The sequence below is a fragment of the Piliocolobus tephrosceles genome, unplaced genomic scaffold, assembly GCF_002776525.5.
Source record: "Piliocolobus tephrosceles isolate RC106 unplaced genomic scaffold, ASM277652v3 unscaffolded_110, whole genome shotgun sequence".
NCBI lineage: Eukaryota > Metazoa > Chordata > Mammalia > Primates > Cercopithecidae > Piliocolobus > Piliocolobus tephrosceles.
The window spans coordinates 899,050-919,823 of NW_022292088.1; the positions used below are offsets into that span (position 1 = coordinate 899,050).

General features: G+C 48.8%; 1 protein-coding gene across 2 annotated transcripts in view; it reads right to left on the reverse strand.

Annotated features, from left to right (window-relative positions):
* Positions 1-20,774, reverse strand: part of LOC111529162 (stAR-related lipid transfer protein 9) — a 159,074-nt gene that overhangs the window by 26,288 nt on the left and 112,012 nt on the right. For both annotated transcript variants that reach the window (XM_026447939.1, XM_026447938.1), the window contains exons 17-23: positions 20,574-20,625; positions 20,103-20,240; positions 19,326-19,408; positions 19,097-19,200; positions 13,451-13,641; positions 12,487-12,958; positions 96-10,289 (exon numbers count right to left, since the gene is read on the reverse strand). In XM_026447939.1, the coding sequence (XP_026303724.1) occupies positions 96-10,289; positions 12,487-12,958; positions 13,451-13,641; positions 19,097-19,200; positions 19,326-19,408; positions 20,103-20,240; positions 20,574-20,625 (11,234 nt within the window). The remainder of the gene's footprint in view (positions 1-95; positions 10,290-12,486; positions 12,959-13,450; positions 13,642-19,096; positions 19,201-19,325; positions 19,409-20,102; positions 20,241-20,573; positions 20,626-20,774) is intronic.

Consider the following 20,774-nt stretch of genomic DNA (forward strand, 5'->3'; position numbering starts at 1 on the left):
CAGGGCAGAGGAAACAGCAAGCCATTAGCTTTCTGGGGTTCTCTTTCCTCACAGCCCACCCCTTCCCCTCCCGAATCCAGGCTGGGGGCCCTTACCGTGCATGGAGCTCCTTCCAGGTGGACATCACAGGTTCATCAGCAGCAAGCGCCTCCCCTGTCCCACTCTGCAGCACCTGGAGCAGGGCATCGGCCTCCCCAAAGCCGTGGTGCAATTTCGCCTCTGTGAGTTCCACGCTGAGTGAGAGGTTCTGGGCCCCAACTTGCAGGGGGATCTGCTCCCCCTGGGACCACTCAGGGTCCTGACTGTGGTCATTAGGAGGTTGTGGGGTGCTCTGTTCCTGCTTTTCAGAGCTGAGATCACTGCCGGCCCCCAGCTCCTCCTTAGTCATGTCCACCCCCCTAGGTGAGCCCTTCTGAACCCCACACCAGTTACTAAATTTGTTATGTGCCGGGAGGTCCCTCAGACTGTGGTGCTGGGGCTCAGGGGCCATGCACATCTGGCAACTGGAGCACAGTAACCCCCTGGGTAGGCAGGCCTGAGGGAGGCCCAAGGCGGAACCTCGGAGCCCTGCAGTATCAGTCAACTCAGAGACAGGGCAGGGGCTGAGGTGCTGGAGGCCTCCACATGAAGGAGGTCGGTCCACAGTGCGTTGTGGATTCCCTGGAGATGCTGAACTCTCACCTCCATTTTCTGTCGTGCTCTGCCACTGACCTGGCTCCCTACCGCTCAGTGGGCCATGCTCCGGGGAAGTCACCTCCTCAGGCACAAAGCTGGCGGCCAGCCTCTGGCTCCTGTGCCTCAGTGGTGGTGGCAGCAGTCTACTTTGGACCCCAATCATGGTCCTGGGCTGAAGCTGCTGAGGGTGCTGCCCTAAGAAACTAAACTGGAGTTTTGGACTCTGTTGTGGGTTGTGCGGGGAGTGTACCTCAAGGAAGGACGTCCCGTTACTCCTCTGTAATGCACTTCCACCTCTCTGGGAGCCGCCCAACTCATCAGTGGTTTGGGAATAATTATCCATTGGAGTCCTTGGGGCACCAACAGGGTCTGGGCTGGAGTCAAGCTTCTGGTGGCCTTCAACAGGGTGAGCTGAAGGGGCCGAGAGGGTCAAAGAGCCTGGGGGAAGACCCAGCTCTTGGGTGCTGGCACTAAGAGTGAGGATTGGGGAGGAGGCCCTGTCCACCAACAAAGCGCTGGTGGGGCCCAGCTTCTTCTGGACCCTAGGGTCCCCAGGGTACTCGGAAGTATTGGGAAGGAGCCCTGGGGAATGACAGGGACTGGGACTGCTGACAGCTATGCAAGATGGCTCCTCTGGCTGGGAGCTGGGAGGCAGGAAAGCATCAGAAACTGAGGGGCCCACAGAAGGAAGATGCTGCCTAAGGGGGGCTTTCTGAAACCTCAAGTGGGATGAGGGTGTTGAAGGGTTCTGGGGCTTGTAGGGAGTGCTTTCCTCCTGAAGATATAGGAGCTGTGCCATTTTCTGTGCTGTTTCCTCTGCCTCTCTCTTCTGAGGTACCCCTGGCACATCTCCCTTTTCTTGAGACATAGTTGAGGTATCTGAATCCAGCCCTTCAAGGATCACATTGGCCCCCTGAGGTTCGGCCTCTGAAGCCTGGAGGCACAGGGTGGGTGAGGCAAGGTCAGTCTGGCTGCCTTCATCCACAGTGGTCTGAGTAGAGCCATCCATCATCAGGGCCTGTGAGGCTTTATCTGGGATGTCCCTCTTGGTGTTCTGCTCCCTTCTGGCCACACCTGGCTGGGAGAGACTCCCAAGCAGCTCTGAGGTACTGTGCAGGAGCTGTGAGAGGTGGAGAGACAGATTGTGCATGCTGGTCCATGAGGCCAGATCAGAGGCTGATACCGCACTAGCTTCAGGCTGAGCAAAGGAGATGTCAGTGCTGCTCTGGTGGCACCTGCTGCCGAGGGTCTGTGTGCCCTGTTCGAAAATGTTCATCCTGGTCTGTCCCACAGGGCAGCCTGCCCCTGATGGATACAGCAGCATAATCTCATCCACTTGACCTGCAGCACTTCCTTCAGCCAAAGGGGGCTTACTCCTCAGATAATCTGCTTCACCAGGAGGGCTGCTGAACGGGGGTCTTCTGTCATGACCTGAAGTGGGGGCTACTCCTTCAGAGCTCATCAGGATGTGGGGGTCTCCTAAGGCAACTGAAGAACTCCCTGGGAATACTTCCCAGGCCTCATTTGAACCTTGGGCATTCTCAGTGCTGTGTGTGGTTGACAGATCGCGAATACTGGCGTAAGTGCTGAGGTGAGAGTGGAAGGGGGAGTTCTGGTCTTCTAGGCCATTGTCCATGCTGGAGCACCGGGCCACATTTGATGGTGTCAGGCCCCGGGGTTTCTGGCTGCAGGAAACATCGACTGTACTGCCAAACATATATCGCTTCCAGCTGATATGTGCATGCTCCTCTGGACGCCAGGGCAGGGCATAGGGATTGATGTCACTGGAGCCAAAATGCAGCATTCCTTTGTCCATCTGAGAGCACCAATTTTCTGGCCTATCCTGGACACCCAGTTTCTCTGGTTTTCCCTGTTGGGCCTGTTCTAAAGTACCAGACATCCAGCTGGTCATGAAATCAGGGGTTGGCATGTGTGAGAGAGTAGAAGACACTGGATAAGGAGGGGTGGCAGGCTTCAGGGGACTGTGATCAGTAGTGCCATCATCCAAGTGAGATGAGGCTTTCTGATTGCTGTCCTCAGCCTGCAGAGATGTTCTTGCCACTGCCTTTCCTGTGCAATAGCCCCAGAGATGTGGGTTCCACAATCTGTCAGGCCCCTGTGTATCTTCGTCTGTAGGGGAAGGAGGCTCCACACTCAAGTTTAGCTCCTGAAGAGAACGAGAAAAGCTGACAACTGAGAACTGTGGTGTGGGGGAGGACTTGGAGTGTTCGGGGCCAGAGAAGATTGCAGTCACAGGAAGTGAGCCCCTGTGGTTGAGGGTTGGTTGCTCTCTGCCAGTATAGAGGTTGTCAGGCCCCTGAGCAACAGGCTGTGGTGTTTCGTTTTGCCTCAAGGACACAGTGGCTGGGTCTTTGAAGCCCTGTGATAAAATCTTGGACACAGGAGGCTTGGCCACAGCCACCTCCTGTCTCCTAGCATCTAAAATCTGACAGCTATCTAAGCCACCTTCATCAGAAGGAAGGGGATCCATACCCTGGGTGAAGCCTTCACCACCACCTGAAGCCTGGTCTCTGTGCCGCTCTTCTTCCTGCCAGCGACTGTCTTCCTGGGGGCTGCAGGTATGTTTTAACCTTGCAACAAACTTGGCTTGGGAATCCAAGCAATTGTGATCTCTCAATTCAGTGGAAAATTGTGGCTTTTCCAAAAAACATCTGGTGGTATTTTCAAAACATTCATGCTGTGGCTCTGCCACCACCTTGCTCTCCACAGACCCTTCACTTAAATCCAGGGTGTGTGGTCCCGGAGTTGTTGCAGGTGGTTCTGGACTGGTTTGAGACACCTGTGCATTCTGGTCACCTACAGAGCTGTCCCTAAACTGCCTCAGTGGCTCAGAGTACATGCCTGCAGGGAAAGAGGCAGCCTCAAGTTCTGTGCTTGCTTGCTTTTCAGCAACCTTTTTCTCAGGAGCGCCTATTAATCCTAAGCTTCCATCAGTAGCTGAGTGGCTGAAGGAACTTGTCCTCCTCACGTCAGAGGCAGAAGGGGATCTGCAGCCTTGAGCCCCAGATAGGATAGCAGCCACAGTAGAGGGCTCACAAGTGCTGCTCTCTGTTATACTAAATTCCCTATTAACATCTTTGGGCTCAAGGTCATGTGTCAAGTGCACATCAGGTCCCCTAGAAGAGGTCTCTCCTGTCTCATCCATTTCATAGGCCCTGGAAGGTACTCCACAGGGTGGGTGGGCAGTACGTAGGGCAGCCTTGAAAGGCTCCTTCCCCAGGTCACCACCTCTACCACACAGTAAAGTAGAGGAATGGGAGGAATAAGCACGAGTATCAACAGGTTGAGAACTGCATGGCTGTCGGCCAGGAAGCGTTCTGCTCTCTTTTCCTCTAGACATGCTGAGAGTCCTGCTGCCTTCAGGGTTCCTTGAGAAGACAGGACCATCTAAAGCTTCCCTTGGATATCTGCATGGGGCTCCCTCCCCAGTTCCCTCAGGATTTGGGCTTGGTCTTTGATCTGGCAGTGGAGTTGGTCTGGAATGTTTGCTGCCAGCCCTGCAGATTTCTGTCAACCCAGACCCAACACTCTCCTTCCACTTCACACACTGCTGTGTGGGAGCTTCCAGTTCAACCCCTGTCAGAGTTCCAGGCAGAATGGTATCTTGTTTGGGATTTGCCCTACCTTCTTCAAAGCCAGTGGAAGCCTCAAGGCACTGGACATGGTCTTGCTTAGGCCCTGCGGGACTTGTAGAATTCTGAACATCACAGGTCACAGACTGACTTTCAAAATGGGCTGTTTTTTCTTCCTGTGCAGTCACTAACAAATTACCTGAAACTTCTCCGTATGTGGTGTCTAGAGTTCTGGGTTCCTGATGCTCTGGGCTGCTGTCCTGACTGCCAGTGGGTATGCCCTCTGCAGTCTCCTGCGGAACTGACTGACTTAGCTCATGCAGAGTCACTCTAGGATCATCACAAGGGGCCTGAGAAGATAAGGCAGCCACTACGCTCCTGACCCCCTCCACAGGTGCTGAAGAAAGAAGGCTGTCTGGGGCCAAAGGATCAACAGAGGAAGGCGTTCTGGTTGCATCTTTCTTTTTCTCTAGGATTTCAGAAGAACCAGAGTGACATATAAACGGTTCACTTGTTCCCGCGAACTGCCTCAGTTCTCCAGTACAATGTTTTTTGTCTAGAGCAGGGGCAGCATGGGAGAAAGCCTGCACAGGATCCCATGGCTGTATGTCAGTTTCCGTATTGGGCAGAGATTGAAAGTTGTCTGCAGATGGAGGTGTGGCCTGGACTTTCCTCTCATCAGTTGACAGATCTGTCTGCCCTGCTTCAGCAGATCGAGATGCCACACGAAATCCCGGTGCTTCACCCTCATTCCTGGTCTGGTCCGATGATGACAGGTCTATTTGTTTACACTGAGGCCTGCCAGCAACCCCTGAAGAACATTCAGGTTCTAGCAAAGTTTCACAGTAAGAAAGGACTGTGCCCCTGGCCACAAAGTCATTAAGCTGCTTTCTCTGGGCCTTTGCCTGTCTGATCTCCTCCAAGATGGCCAGGCACATGGATGCATAGTCAGAGGGCTCCAACAGCTTAGGCTCCGGACTAGGCACCCTCGGCAGGGAAACAGGTGCTAAGGAAACACTGCTGGTCAGTCCGAGGTCCTCAGTCTCCTTCTCTGCCTTCTGCCTTGGCTTGCTGGCTTGGTCATTATCCTCTTCCAAGGAGAAGCTGACCCTCTTTTCAGGCTGGCTAGAGACCTTGTTCAGTGAACTGACTCCTATTTCTTTCTGCATAGGCACCTCAGCTTCAGAAGCAAAATCTTCGCTGGTACTGAAACCCGGCAAGGTGATTCTGAGGTCCTTTCCATGGTCTTGGGGGCTGGTGCTTGCTGAGATCCTGTCCTCTGTCCCCAGAGAAATGCTCTCTGGTACACCAGATTGACTATGAGATCCCATGGCCATGGATCGCACGGACCCACACCAGGCAGTGTGTGCCTCAGAGGAACCCCCTCTAACATTTCCTTCAGGGCTGAGGCCTCTGGTCTCTGTACTTTGCTCCTGATGATCTACTCCAGTTACCAAGGGACTGTTATGAATTTTCAACATTGTGAGATCCAGCACACAGTCAAGTGAAGAGATGCCTAGAACACCAGGTACATGAAGACAGCTTCTTGGCCGCCTTGGAGAATTCAAGGGCAAGGTATTACTCAGGTCTTGGTGAGGAGGAGCTGTAGAGAATTCGGTCCAGCTTAGTAACGGGCTGACAGTTTCCTGGCTGAAAAATGTGTCCCTACAAAGCTGGCTGAGACTAGGAAGTTTCTGAGTCACTTTATTTTCTTCCTGTAGGCTGCCTCCCCTTTGCACAGGCATTTCTTCAACTTTACCTTGAGCTTTTGGCTCCTCTTGGTTGGAACTATTTATGTGTTCAGCAACTTGGCTTTCCTGAAAACCTTTCACAGTCTCCAATTCCTCAAGACTTCCTAAGCCCCAAGGCTGCCCTTTGAGACTTGCTGATGCTTTTACCAACTGGCCATTATTCTCAGAAGACCTCTCTAGCCTGGGCTGCAATGGCAGAGCTCTAGTCAAGGCTTTCATTCTCTGTGGGCGAAGAGAAGTGTTGGTGAAATCTCTGCAAGTTGTGTGTTTCCCTAAAGAATCAAAAATATCCCTGGCAGGTCTGTCTGATCCAGCAGGGTGGGTGTGCTCTCTCACAGGTCCACTCTCTTGTACACCTTCCCTTGACCTGAAGGGGTTCGGGGTGATTTTTTGGACCTGGGGGTGGTTCCCAGTGCTGTTAACCTCCATCTCTCCAGCTTCACTATCCCTAAAGACAGTAACATCTGTTTGTCTTGGAGAAGATGGCTGATCCTTAGAGGTCAAAAGGTTTCCAGAGCTGTCTGGCCTAAGGGCATGGTCAGTCTTCTCCTGCTCCTTCTGGTCCTGAAACACTGACTCCTTATCGACACCTGGTGTGTGGGAAGCATGAACCTGCTTATTCTGCTTAGATTCAATTTCTAAGATGCCATTTTCCAGCTGCATTACACTCCTAATTAGCCTAGCCATTTCATCAGTATTATTAACTCTTTTATTCTGTTTCTTTCCAGAAGGTTCTCCGTTGGGATTTAACATTTCTTGTGACTTTCCAGGACCCTTGCATTCACTGGGGTTTCTTTCCTGAGGGCATGTAACTAACTGGAACCTCTCATATGCAGGCTTTGTGCCTGGAAGCTTAAACTCTTCTGAGCTATCTTTGGGATGAGGAGCCTTTTCAAGAAGCCTAGTTTCATTTTTCCCTTCCCACTTAGGGGTTGGACTCTCATCCTGGGCCACCATCACTGGGCTGCTTACTCTATGATGTACTGATCTGGACTTCAAAGAAACAGCACTTTCCCATGGCAAGTCTTTCTCAAGGCCTACATTGATGGTCTGCCTCAGAACTGTATTCTGATCCAGCTCTTCTTCCTCACATGCCTCAGATTCAAGAAAGAGAAGGAGAGGCTTCCCAGACTCAGTGCTGTCTGAGGAAACACTACAACAGTACTGAGCAGTAACCTCTCCTCCTTCGAGTGCTGGAAAACTGTGTTTATTTAAAATTCCAACTTGATTTTCAAATTCACATACTTTTGTGCTGGTAGAGGGGAGAAAATGTCTGTTCTGAGTAACAGAAGAATCAACTGAATCATGGCTTTCTTCTGTAATATTTCCAGGGCATTTACCTGATTCTCTGATGACTTCCCCGGTATTCAGATCTACCGGTATCTCAGCTGTGACCTGCTGAGATGAGGCAACCTTAGAATTCTGGTTTTGTAACAGCACTGGCAAATTATTCTTCAAATAAGCATCTTGGAGAGCTTGGCGGTTGTGACCAAAGCCCCAGGCTTCCCTGGGGGGTGGGGAAGGTACCCTTACTTCTCTGCAAGCTGGAATCTCTAACGCAGTTTCTGTCAGGGCATCCCTGCTTTTGGTCACATAGAATGTTTCTAAGAGTGGGGGCTGCAGGGAAGATGACAATGGATTCCAGGGAGCAGAGTGAAGGTATAGCTCTGGACCTGAAGGAAAGGCAAAGGAGATATTTATGTGTCTTCTAACTGCTTCCTTAGAGCTCTCCTGGCAATCTGTCTTCTCTTCCTCTAGTGGGTAGTGGCTGTCAGGACTTAATTGCCCTGGCTGGACTGCACTATTTTTCCTGAGAGGAGCCCAGCCTTGGGGCCAATGGTCTGCTTTGGTGGCTGTAGTGACATTACTGTGACAAGCGTTCTTCTGGAAAAAGTACTCATCAGAGGAAGTCATCAGTCCAGGTTTCCTGCAACTCTGAAGGCATTCTTCCAAGTTGTTCTGCTTGACTTCACATGCTTCTCTCATGGAATCTGGTATCGTGTTCCCTACTGCAAAGACCTGTGCATTTATAGATCGAGAAGCAGCCAATGATTCTAAGTCTGCTGAATAAGTTTCGTCATAACTCACCTCTTTCTCACTAGTGCTAAAGAAATCTGAAACACCTTCTAATTTGGCATTTAAACTGTCCTGTTCTTTCTCTGCCCTCAAACACCTGATTCTGGACAGATGGATTGGAAAGTTGTTGAGATTCAGATTGCTAGATACCTTAGGGCCAACTGGCAATGGAGTATCTCCTCCTTTGCCAGAAGCTTGGGCCAGGGAACCACAGTCTTCCTCAAAGTAGGGGAAAGCTGGCCTGGGTGCTCCTATGGCCTCCAAAACAGGGCGAGAGAGTTCAAGGAGGTACTTTTGCTGAAGGGCAGACCAGTCCCTTTCGTGGGTGCCGCCTACATGAGTCAATGTGGTGGCAGAGGCAGACAGCACGTTTGATACACTAGAATTGTGGGATGCTTCAGAGCTGCCCTGCTGGGTCGTGTCACGGATGTATCTGCCCTGAAAAGTGCCATCAGCTCCTGGTTGAATAAGCTTTTGAATTCCCCAGAGAGACAGCCTAGACGTATCAGAAGCAGAGGCTGTGTGCTCATCTCTTGCAATGCAGAGGAGCTCAGTACTGCCTTGGTGCAGTTTGGAGCTATATGGCAGAACCGTTTCTGCATCTGATGGCTTTAGTTCCTTAGTATTTAGCCAGTATCCAGGTCTCTCCTCCTTACAGGGGTGAAATTCCTGCACATCAGGACTTGGACATAAAGAACCCACTATTCCTGGGGGGCTGCTGGGGTTAATCTTAGAGTCACAGGAAAACCAGGAATCCATGGACATCAGTGGGCTCTCTCTTGAAAGCTGCATGCCTTGGAGAGAGTTGGCCTGTTCAGAGTAGCTTGGCTCTCCCTGTGACTCTGCCTGCTCAAAATGGGGTTGGAGCTCACAACGGGGTTGGAACTGAGGATCAAGGTAAAACGAACTGCTCATTGGCAGGACGGCATCCAGCCTAGCTGCTGTTCTGTAGTTGATGGGACCAAGCCTGCATATTGCCTCTTGGTCCATTACAGGCAGATTGGAGTCCTCAAGGTGCCAAAAAGTCTCTGTGGGTATCTCATCACCTGAACCAGGGAAAGGTTCCTCTTGCTGATCTTCCGCTAATTCTTCCTCAGCATCAATCAGGCTATCCAAGGAGAAGCTCCTGTGAGTTTGAGCAAGTAGGTCACTGTCTGAGGGTGCAGTGAAGCCCCTCACAGAAGCTCTAGTTCTGGTCCTGGGGTGGCCATGGTTGTTGGTGGGATGATTTCCCCCTAGCCTGTTTTGTGGGCTTTGGTACCTCTTCTCAGCCAGTGAGTCCTCAGATATTTGGCTGTCGTCACTTTCAGAGTTCTCTGGCTCCGGGAAATCCCACTTCCTCTCCTGAGGGTCCTCTGGCTTTAGTGGCTCTATCAGGGCTTTGGCATAGACACACGAGAGAGAATCCACTGAGTAGTTGCTATCTGAGTCAGAAAAATCACTGTCTTCTCTTGAATGATCCACTACTGGACTAAAATCTGTGAGTGGGGCCATGGTGTCTAGGTCCCTCGTATTTTGTTGTCTCTTCAAAGGACTGCCAAGAGGCAAGTGAGAGGACTTTTTGGTAATATTTCTGACCCTAGCTGCCAGAACCCTCTGATGCCTTTTTGACGCCCTGCTTGGAGAAGGTGGTTTGTATTCTGTCCAAAAAGTCTTGACTGCCTTTCCATGCCCAGCAGTCTGCCTGGATCCATGAGGATATGGGGAATTGCAACTGGCTCCCTTAGCAGCCGTGTGGGTCCCAAGGTTCCCTTCTTTTCGCCACCCAGCTTGTGTGTGGCTAGGGTCTGCTAGTCCTTTCGCCCCTCTGGTCTGGGTAGTAGAGGTGAGGATCTTTGGCTCATGCCTTGGCTTTAGCTTGTTAGCTGATTTCCTCAGAGATGCTAAGCCCTGGATCACCATCTGATGGGGCTGCTTACCCACCCTCTCCATTTCCTGGATGCCAACAGAGTTGGGACTCATGGTGAGCCAAGTGTCTGGAGCTGAGGCTCCCTTCCTGGACAAGGCTGCTCTGGCTGTGCAGGGCTGCCCATGGCCTGAGGAATGCAGGCCGTTCTTGCGGAGACACCCTGTCCTTGGAGGGTAGGAAGCAGCCTGTGACAAACACTCTTCTGATGATGTTTTCTCTGATGTTTGGTGAGTAGGGTCAGGCATAGGTGGTAATGTGGTAGAGGGATGCCAACTTAGGAAAATGCTGTGAAGACAAGGAAAGCTATCTCAGAAGACGCGAGAGGTACTACTTCCTGTGAACAGAAGGAGGTTAAAAACAAGGCCAATGTCACCGTCTCCTGTTGACTTCAGAGCCAGAGAAAAGCTCTCTAGGTATTAAAGGAAATTGTGGGCCGGGCGCGGTGGCTCAAGCCTGTAATCCCAGCCTTTGGGAGGCCGAGACGGGCGGATCACGAGGTCAGGAGATCGAGACCATCCTGGCTAACACGGTGAAACCCCGTCTCTACTAAAAATACAAAAAAAACTAGCCGGGCGAGGTGGCGGGCGCCTGTAGTCCCAGCTACTCCGGAGGCTGAGGCAGGAGAATGGCATAAACCCGGGAGGCAGAGCTTGCAGTGAGCTGAGATCCGGCCACTGCACTCCAGTCCGGGAGACAGAGCGAGACTCCGCCTCAAAAAAAAAAAAAAAAAGGAAATTGTGGACACTAGTCCTAGCTCTCCAAGAAGCTCCAGGCCCACTCTGTTCCTCAATTTCTTCATCTTATTAAAAAACTGAAGTGGCTAGGCGCGGTGACTAACACCTGTAATCCCAGCACTTTGGGAGGCCGAGATGGGCGGATCACGAGGTCAGGAGATCGAGACCATCCTGGCTAACACAGTCAAACCCCGTCTCTACTACAAAAATAAAAAAATAAAAAAAAACTAGCCGGGCGAGGTGGTGGGCACCTGTAGTCCCAGCTACTTGGGAGGCTGAGGCAGGAGAATGGCGTGAACCTGGGAGGCAGAGCTTGCAGTGAGCCAAGATTGCGCCACTGCACTCCAGCCTGGGTGACAGAGCAAGACTCTGTCTCAAATAAAATAAAATTAAAAAAAAAACTGAACTGAAGCTAATCACACTTATAGGGAAAGTTTCCTATTAATAGGCAATATGAGGAATAGAGGAACAATTTAAATGGTATCATGAGGAACCAAAAGATAAATCTATAGAGTGATACACATTCTACAGAACTATAATTATCAATAATATGAAGTAGTAAAAATAATGATTACAAATAAAACAAGAAGAACGGTTAAAAGAAACCTGAAAAACAACAAACAAATGCAGCATGTAAATCCTGCTTGGATCTTGATTTGAAAAACCAACCATTTTAATGCTGAACCATGTTAGAGAAAAAAGAGAGAGAAAAAAGAAAACTGTAAACAGTTGTAGGCAAGCAGAGAAATTTGAACATGGCCTAGGTTTTAGAATACATCAAATAATCTTAATTTTGGTAGCTGTCACAATAACACTGTGGTTATAAGTAAAGTCCATTTTTTTTTTAGAAGTGTATACTTAGAAATGCAGAACTAAAGGGACAAGGTGTCTAGAAGTTGCTTTAAAAAACTTCAGAAAATGGGAAGGTAGGCAAGTGTGTAAAGCCTAATAATTGCTGAATAGTATCAGTGATACGCTGAATAATATCAGTGACACATATACTGTTCTTCCAATTCTTCCAACTTGGCATATGTTTAAACTTTTTCATATTAAAGTTTTTTTAAAAAAGCCCACCGAGTACTTTGAAGACCAGAGAGGTGAGCAAACATAACACCAACAGACGTTAATTGTGAACCTCCTATGGACGAGAACTTGTGCTAGGTCCTGAGAATATAAAGAGGTATAAGACACAAACCCTTGCTCCAACGAGTCTGGGAGATAATACAGCCCAGCCTTGATGGCATATAAGGGGTAATGGAGAAAAGAAGGAAGGTCCCAACTTGAACCTGGGAGTCAAAAAGAGAGCTTACTCACCAGGTGGGAGGTGGGGTCAGAAAGCTCACTTGATGTGGTGGGTCGGGGAGGGAGGTGGTGTAGGACTCAAGAAGTCTGGTTACAGGCATGACAAGACTGAGGTGTGACTTACAAAGAAACACATATGGATAGTCCAGGTCTAAGGAACAGATGAAAAATGAGGCCAAGATCCTTACACCTAAGATACTACCAAAGAAGCAAGAATTGCTACTCGGAGGGTAAGGAAGATGGGAATGGCCTGAATCTAAAACAATATACACAGAAGGAAGAAGAGTAGCCAGAAGACAGAGAAAGCCATGAGGAAGAGAGGACTATACACATCCTTCCATTTCACAGACTGAGGAAACGAGGCATGGGGAAAAACAGAACACTACCTGGGCAACAAGGTTGTAAACTTTAACCAAGTGCTTCCAGGTGACAACTACTGGCTCTACCTGGGTAGCTGGGGCACGTGCTTGCTGCAGAGCCTTTGGGGGCTCAAAGAACTGCAACTCATCAATTTGCTTCTACACTGAGGCCGTGGGACTGTGGCATCAGGGCTGGGGACCTGGTATGGAGGCTCCTGGGTGCTGTCATCCTGGAGCCAGCACAATGTCGTGAGCTGCTCCAGTCTCTTCTGGGCCTCCAGCAGCCTCTGCTTTTTGATGATTCTCTCTAGCTGGAATGAGACCTTTCTCCGCCGGACATTCCGCTCTGCTGCCCGAAGAGTGTGTCTCCGCAGGAGCTGCAGTTGCACCACCCTTTTCTGACTTTGGACAAATGGGGATGGCTGAATCTCAGGATCTGTCTGAAGCCACGCATCAAGTGCCACAGATGCCTCAAGTTCTTTCTCTGCTACATGGTCTTCTTGCTGCTGCTGTCGCAAGCTGGCCAGCCAGGTCTCTTCTCTGAGCAGACACTGCTGGTCTGGGAACCAAAAACACCCAGAGAGAAGTTCAGCATCTCCTTCCCTGCTTGTGGCTGCCTGGACTCAGACACCTCCAGCCATGGCTGGACCTGTGCGGAGTGAAAAGAGCTGGCCAAGGTGATGTGGCAGGATGAAGGCTGCAGGGCTACAGGGCTCCCTTACCACAGTGTAAGGGAATGAAGACCCTCAAGCCTCAGCACAACAGTGGGCACATGTTAGGGCAGGCAGTAGTGTATGGACACATAAGCAAATGAGGAGTGGTAAGCAGGAGGTCCATAATTCTGAGGACAATAAGGAAATTAGCTTCCTTATTCTTGCTTCCAGACCTCTTCTTATAAGAACCTCTGGTGTCTAAAAGAAAAGAGAACATCTAATACCAAAGATTCCATCATATCACAAAGAAAACCAAAGAGAGAATATAGAAGGCTGAGGAAGCATGAAAATGAAAGAATAAGGAGGTCAGGCAAACACATTAAGTGCTGGACACCTACTTTCTTTAATCTGCTGGCTAATCCAAGTTTGGTCAAATTCTAGTTCCTTCTCAGCTTGAATCTCTTCTGCTAGGATTTGATGCCTCAAATCCTCCACGTAGCTCTGCTGCTGCTGAATCTGGGCCCCGTGGGATGTCTCTCCATCCCTCGGTGGATGACAGTCCTCGTCACATTGCTCTTCAAGTGCTCTCCTGTCACAGAAGCAGCTGAGGTTACCCGACGGGAAATGCAAACCAAGCTCAGGACAAACTGACAGCGGTATGAGGCCTTCCAAGAGAAGGGTAGACGCAATCAACAGGGTAGAGAGTGCTTTGGACTTCTGGCAACCTTGGACAAACAGGCATGGTGTCACAGGCAGGTCATGATGTCACAGTGCAGGAAGGGAGAATGGTCATTAAACTGACGTATTCTTAGAGTTGTGGGTTTAGCAGAAACACAGATCCCTTGTAGATAAGGAAAATCACCAGGAAAGTTGTTCTTTTTAAAAAGACACAAAAGCATTTTCGCTAAATTCAGAAGTTTGGTCCTTTAAAAAGAATCAAAAGGTGTCTGCTAAAAATATGTTGGAAACACTCAGTAAAGCAGAAGCTCCAGAAACACTCTCTCCTACATATTCAAAGATTGTTACTGCATCTCCATTCCCTGAAACAGAAATCCTCTGTGATCTGGTAGCAAAAGCCAGCTGATAATTTACACACACACCATGCCCATGTGTGTGACCCAAAACACAGCTGGTCTCCACTTGAGAGCTGTTTTCGGCGAATAAGCCCTGGAATAGGATTCAAGAGTTTTAGACTCTACCACACCTTTCAGAGATATATACTGAAGCATTTACTGGTGAAATATGTCAAGAATTTGTCTAGATCCACTGAGAGGGAATGAGGGAATGAGGGAGAGTGGGTGTGGATATAAAAGAACTAGGATTAGCCATGAGTTGATAATTTGTGTTGTATTTGAAGTCTTCCATAATAAACAGCTTTAAAAAATTTTAGATTTTTTTTCGTTTTTTTGAGACAAGGTCTCACTCTGTCGCCCAGACTGGAGTGCAGTGGCAAGATCTTGGCTGACTAAAACCTCCGCTTCCTGGGTTCAAGTGATTCTCCTGCCTCAGCCTCCCAAGTAGCTGGGATTACAGACATGTGCTACTACACCTGGCTAATTTTTGTATTTTTAGTAGAGACAGGGTTTTACCATGTTGGCCAGGCTGGTCTCAAACGCCTCACCTCAAGTGATCTCCCCATCTCAGCTTCCCAAAGTGCTGGGACTACAGGCATTAGCCACTATGCACCATGCCCGGCCTAAAAAATTCCAGATTTTAGTCATGCCTTACTCTGCCACCAGGTTCCTATACGACCACAGATGATTCAGAGGCTTACTCTGAAAACTGACAGCTTTTACTCACTTGCCGACCTTTCCCTGGGATCATGCAAGGACCTCATATGCTTTTTCTGCAGGGTATCTTCATCCCTGTTATTTAGGTATTTAAAGGAGCTAACTGTATGGATACCCCAGGATGGGCACAGAATGGGAGTGGCTCGGAAGAGTCAGATTCTGCCAGAGGCTGACAAAAAAGAATCAAGCCTGCTTTATCCAGCCTTCCCTACAATCCCAGGATGTCATGACTTGGAAGCTTGGAGAAGCTTATTGGTTTGATGCTGGAACCATATCTCAGGCAATATGACCAGTATGCTGTAAGGGAACCACTTTTTAGGAGATCTACCACTTTGTACAACAGAATGAAATCACATGGGTATCACAGAAGAGGTCCACGAATGAAAGCCCGTGAGTCCAAATTTGGTCTGCTGCCTGTTTTTATTAGTAAAGTTTTATTAGAACACAACCACACCCATTTACTTACGTACTGTCTAGGGCTGCTTTTGCACCACCTTGGCAAAACTGAGTAGTTGCAGCACAGACCATATGGCCCACAAAGCCTAAAATACTATCTGGCCTTTTACAGAAAAAGTTTGCTGCCCCTGCCTTGGAAGAAATTAAGATTTCATAATGCAGCCTTTGGAGGACAGTGAAAGATGGACAGGTGAAGAGTGATAGGTGGAATAGCCCGGGGGAATGGGAGTGGGAGCTGACACAACCACAGTTTCTTCCCAGGGAAGGAGGCTATGAGGTCATTCAATCTGCAACAGGTCCAATGACTAGAACATGTCCAGACACTTGAGTGAGTGTGCTCAGAAGACTAGCACTGATTGCTGTGGGCAAAAGGCCAAATATACACAGTGGAGCACACAGAAAGAGGAAGGGTACTCTGTTACACAGAGGCTCAGGATAGCAACTGGAATAGAAACCTGTTAATGCCAAACAAATAGAAAAAGCAGTTAACAGGAAACATACATCTATATGTACCACGCTTGTATTACTGCTCCAAATTCTGACTAAAGAAATGACTGAATTACAATCATTCCCATCAAAGGGTCCTAGACAAACCCAGCTAAGACCCACAGACCACCAGATGCAGGAGGCTGAGACAGGATTTTTATCTGAACTCCGAGATTACTCAGCTTCCCTGCCTGGCTTTCTCCTCAACCTTCAGATTTACAATTTGTTTCTCCCTAGAACGGGCGCTCCCTACCCTTCACCTAAGAAAGTGGCAGCTATGATATTGTTTCCTGCAGAGCAATAGGACCTGTAAGGAGAGGCTGTCTGCTGTGATCTCTATAGATGCAGCGCATTCACCCAGGAGGCCACACGATCAGACAGAATGGCCCCTCTGCTAAGCACATTTTGTCAAGTTCCCAGAAAGCAGGTGAAAAAGAAAATAGCAACCATATGCTACATGTCTGGGTAGATTACAAGGGGCAAGTCTTCATTTACCTGCCAGCCAAGGGACCTCTGTCTTTATTAGGTGACTGCCCTTCATCTCTGGTGGCTCCAGTATCCCCCGGCTGCTGCCTAGTCACCTGTTTGTGAGGACTCCACTGCACCCTCCTGCTTCTTCTCTCACAGCCCTCCCCCAGTCTCGGGGTCTGGCAGCTTCTGCAGCAGATTGCAGCAGCATCTACTTACTAAAGCCACAGTGGCAGCAGTGGTGGCAGCGGCAGCAGCAATAGTGTCTCCCAGGCTCTAGGCACTTAAGGTTAACCCCCTAAAATTCCAAATGGGAAAATGCCAAGAACACAGGCAACGGTATTCAAAGACAAATTCCTCTCTGGTCTGGATTACTGCTGCAAGGAGAAAAGGAAGGCAGACTGGTCGATTTCCCCTGACTCTGGAGCCAGCTCCAGCTTTGCAGGCTCCTCATGAATGCTGCTCCAGAGATAAATGAGGGAAAGGAAGCCTGGGATAAAGGGAGGCTTTGAGCCAACCCCATCCAAGAGCAGAGGGAAAGACTCGTAGATACACAACCACAAATCCAGACTGGGAACCCAGCTGACAATTTATATTTTTCTCTAGTCGTGCAGGTTCCTCTCCCGGGTCCCTTTGCCCAATCACAGACTTGAGCACCACACCACACCACCTCCACCAGGGATTGGTACAGATGCTGGCTACGGTGGCTGGGCAGGACCAGCCCAGGGCTCCTAGAGCTGGTGGCTCAAGAGTGGAGGCAGTGTGTGGGAGAGGGCGTGATTCTGAAATTCCTGTCTTCTCTGAATGAAAAGACACACGCTTGTGTGTCTGAAAGGTCATGTCAGTGTCTGTGGGGCTAGAGAGGCATAGAAGACTTTTAAAAGGCAAGAGAAGAGCACACCACCATGATGTACTTTGGGGTAGACAGGTGAGCTGGGTTGAGACAGGAGGACGGGAAAGAGAAAGGGAGGCAGCCTTGCTGGCAGCAATAGGGGTTGTGGGGTGTGTCCACACCATGCATATATACTCACTCTTTCCATCTTTATCACAAGAATCCCTGGAAAACAGATGTCAGTATTGCCTCTTTAGAGGTAGGGAAACAGGCTCAGAGGTTCATTGACTTGCCTAAGGTCACATATCTTTTCGTACTACAGCTAGGACGTGAACCAATTTTGTCTGCTGCAATGCATCTCTTCCATTATCAGCTATTTAAGTTGCAGTGATATTTTCTGTAAACCTCTGAACTCTGGGAAAAACAGATCCTCAATGAGTCTTCCCAACACAAACTTCACCTAAAATAGGAGCTACTTTCATGACTTCACTACAAAGAAGGAAAGTCGCTCTGACAAAACAAAAGCTCCAGCCTAATAAGCCCTGAATCCACTTTGTGTCACTTCTTCTACCTTATTCTCCATCCCATAGAGCTCTCGGTTATTCAACACTAGGATCATCCTTCATCAAATTTCTGTTGTAGCATCCTTCACTGAGCAGCTCTCCTATGAGGACTTGCCTGCTGTTCATGTTTCCTGAATCAGAGCATTGCTTTTCTTTTTTTGAGATGGAGTCTTGCTCTCGCCCAGGGTGGAGTGCAGTGGCATAATCTCGGCTCACTACAACCTCCGCCTCCCGGGTTCAAGCAATTCTCCTGCCTTAGCCTCCCAAGTGGCTAGGACTACAGGTGCGTGCTATCATGCCAGGCTAATTTTTTTTTTTTTTTTTTTGTATTTTTAGTAGAGACAGGGTTTCACCATGTTAGCCAGGATGGTCTTGATCTCCTAACCCTGTGATCCGCCCACCTCAGCCTCTCAAAGTGCTGGGATTACAGGCATGAGCCATCGCACCCGGCCCTGAACCAGAGCACTTCTGCTCCTGTATCCAACACTCCTCACTGCCAAGGTTAGACATAAGATTGTCTTCATCTGCCATCAAATGCTGCTGGCCTGAGGAAAGAACTACTGGATCCTTCTGAAGAAACTATGGGCCACCGTAACTCTACTGAGACCCTGTGCTCAAGGTGCTTGGCAGCCTCCCAGCACCAGTGATGTCACAGGCACCAAGTCCCCTGCTGAAAAAATCTAAAGGAAATCTCTAAGGCAGAGGTCACTTTGATGTACAGGAATAGAAGGACTCCCAGTACCAAATCTGCAAGGCTTCTAGATCTGGGAAGCGTGTTTTATGTAGAAACGGATGAAGTAGAAAAGTAGTTGCCATCAATCACATATAAAACTCTGACTCAGTGTCTCATAGTTACAATGCAGGCAAAGTGGGTACGAGAGGGTAGAACCCAAAGATATTTTCATATTGTTCCTATAGTTTCTGCCTCTCTTATGCACAGTTCTGGATTCTTGGTTATGAGAAAGAAAGGATTCTCAGTCACATACTATCTTTGAAAACTCAGAGAAAGCCATATGTTCTGGAAGCTATGTGTTCACATATACTATGTGACATATACTATGAGCTCACACACAGGTAGGCCAGAATTTAAAGGAGTATATAGGAAGGTAAGCTCAGAACAAAGATGTCCACAAACACATCACAGCTAAATTTTGTGGAGAGAGAAAAGGTGGCCATAGGAACATCAAATATAATACCTCTTTCAGTGATGAAAAAAGTTAAAATACCAAACAAGAAATGAACAAGGGCCAAGACCACTTACCTGCTAACTACAAACTTAGCAGCTAGTTCAGCATCATCAAATGACTTGCCCAAGATGATTCAGACAAGGGCTCATTCAGACCTTGGCTGCTACATTAATCACTCCCCACCCCCACCCTGATCCATGCTGTAATGGACTAAGAAGTGAACCCGGCAGGTTCCACATCAGTATGAGCAGCTATTTCTTACCTTTCCTTCCAAAGCAAAGGGAAGAGACCTAGCCGGGAGGCAGTGAGATCTCCATCCAAATCCAGCCACTCCAAAGAGCCACCACCAGCAGCAGCCTCTCCAACCTTGAACAAGGAAGAAAGCACAGTGAGGCTGCTGTCATCACCTCCACCCCTCCCAGCTTGGCGTTTCCTCTAAAAAGTGGAAACAGGGAGGCCAGCAATAACCTAGAAAACACAGCCCTGCTAACCTGCCTTCGCTGCCGCAGGACAGCAGCCTCTGCTGGGTGGTTGAATCGGAACTTCTGTGCCTTCCCCAGGGTTATGACAGCTCCTACAGCACAGAGACAAGTGAGAATTCAATCAACAGCTCATGTTTTGGAGTATATACTATGTGTAGGGTACTGTTCTATGAGACAAAGGCATGCCCTCGATAACTGATAATTTTGCTGAGTTGATAAGATATGTATTAATTCTGTATCTCACAGCATACATCTTGAATTAATAAGACAGACAGGAAGAACTCTACCACTCCAAGGGAAAGGAAGTTGAGTTCCAGGTGGAGTAGTCAGGGAACACTTGATGGAAGAGGAGGAATCTCAGTTCAGTCTCAAAGCACAGAAGAATTTGCATAGATTAATAACAGTAGCGGTAATTATAGTAATAATGATAATGAGTGTTTACTGAGTGCCAAGCACACTGTTAAGCACTATAAGGTTCATTTGATCCTCACACTGATCCAGTTATTATCCCCATTTTATAGATGAGGAAAGTGAGGCTCAGAGACTTTCCTAGGGAGACAGAGCTAATGAACACAGGTACCAATTTCAGAGTCATTCTTTACTCCGAGACTTTGGAATTAAGGCTTGTTTATGGCAATAGGATCATATTAGAAAATCTTCAGATTTCAGGGTGCAGAGGCTGGGTGATTCATTTTTAAAGCCTGCTTCACTGAGCTGTCTGGGCCCAGAAGACTGGAAATGGTCCATCACTCACCTTGGGATAAACAGGGCTATAGACAGTCCTACCTTGGGTCAGACGGCAGGAGGCAGTGACCTCCCGGCCATTGACTGTACAGCGGGCCCCACGGGCAGGCCGGAGAACAACTACACCACAGGCACTGGTGATAGTGCAGTGGTCTCTCTCGATCCACTGACCCTGCAGGACTACAAAAGAGGTGGTGGTCACTTGGGTGGGAGGACGATCCAGGGAAACATCCTCTCCATTTCTTTCTGTAAGATCAGAATCCAACATCTGGAAGACCTCATACCATAATGAAAGAGGAAGAGCCGACCTGAAACCACCCATACCTGAAATCCTCCCACCGTGTGGGTCTCTCCCTATCACGTCCCAGACCTGAAACCTAGCAGCGGAAAGAGAAGCAGGCCCTGAATAAGCCAATGATTCCCTTCTCAGAGCATCATCAGAGTCCTCTGGAGAAATCTTTCAGGCACAAATACTTGCCCCAAAACGTTGGACTCCTATGCTCTGTCACTTACCAATGTCCTGTTCCTGGTCTGAGTCAATCCTTCCAATTTTTGTTGTCCCTTCCTAAAGGGGGAAAAGAGCCATTTTAATGAGAATTAAAAGGGACAGAGCCTTGCCCTACAGGAGAGTCCACATTAGAATGTTCTCACTCTCTTTCCAGCCTCATCTGTACCACTTCTCATCCCATCCCAGCCTGGTCTGTACCACTTCTC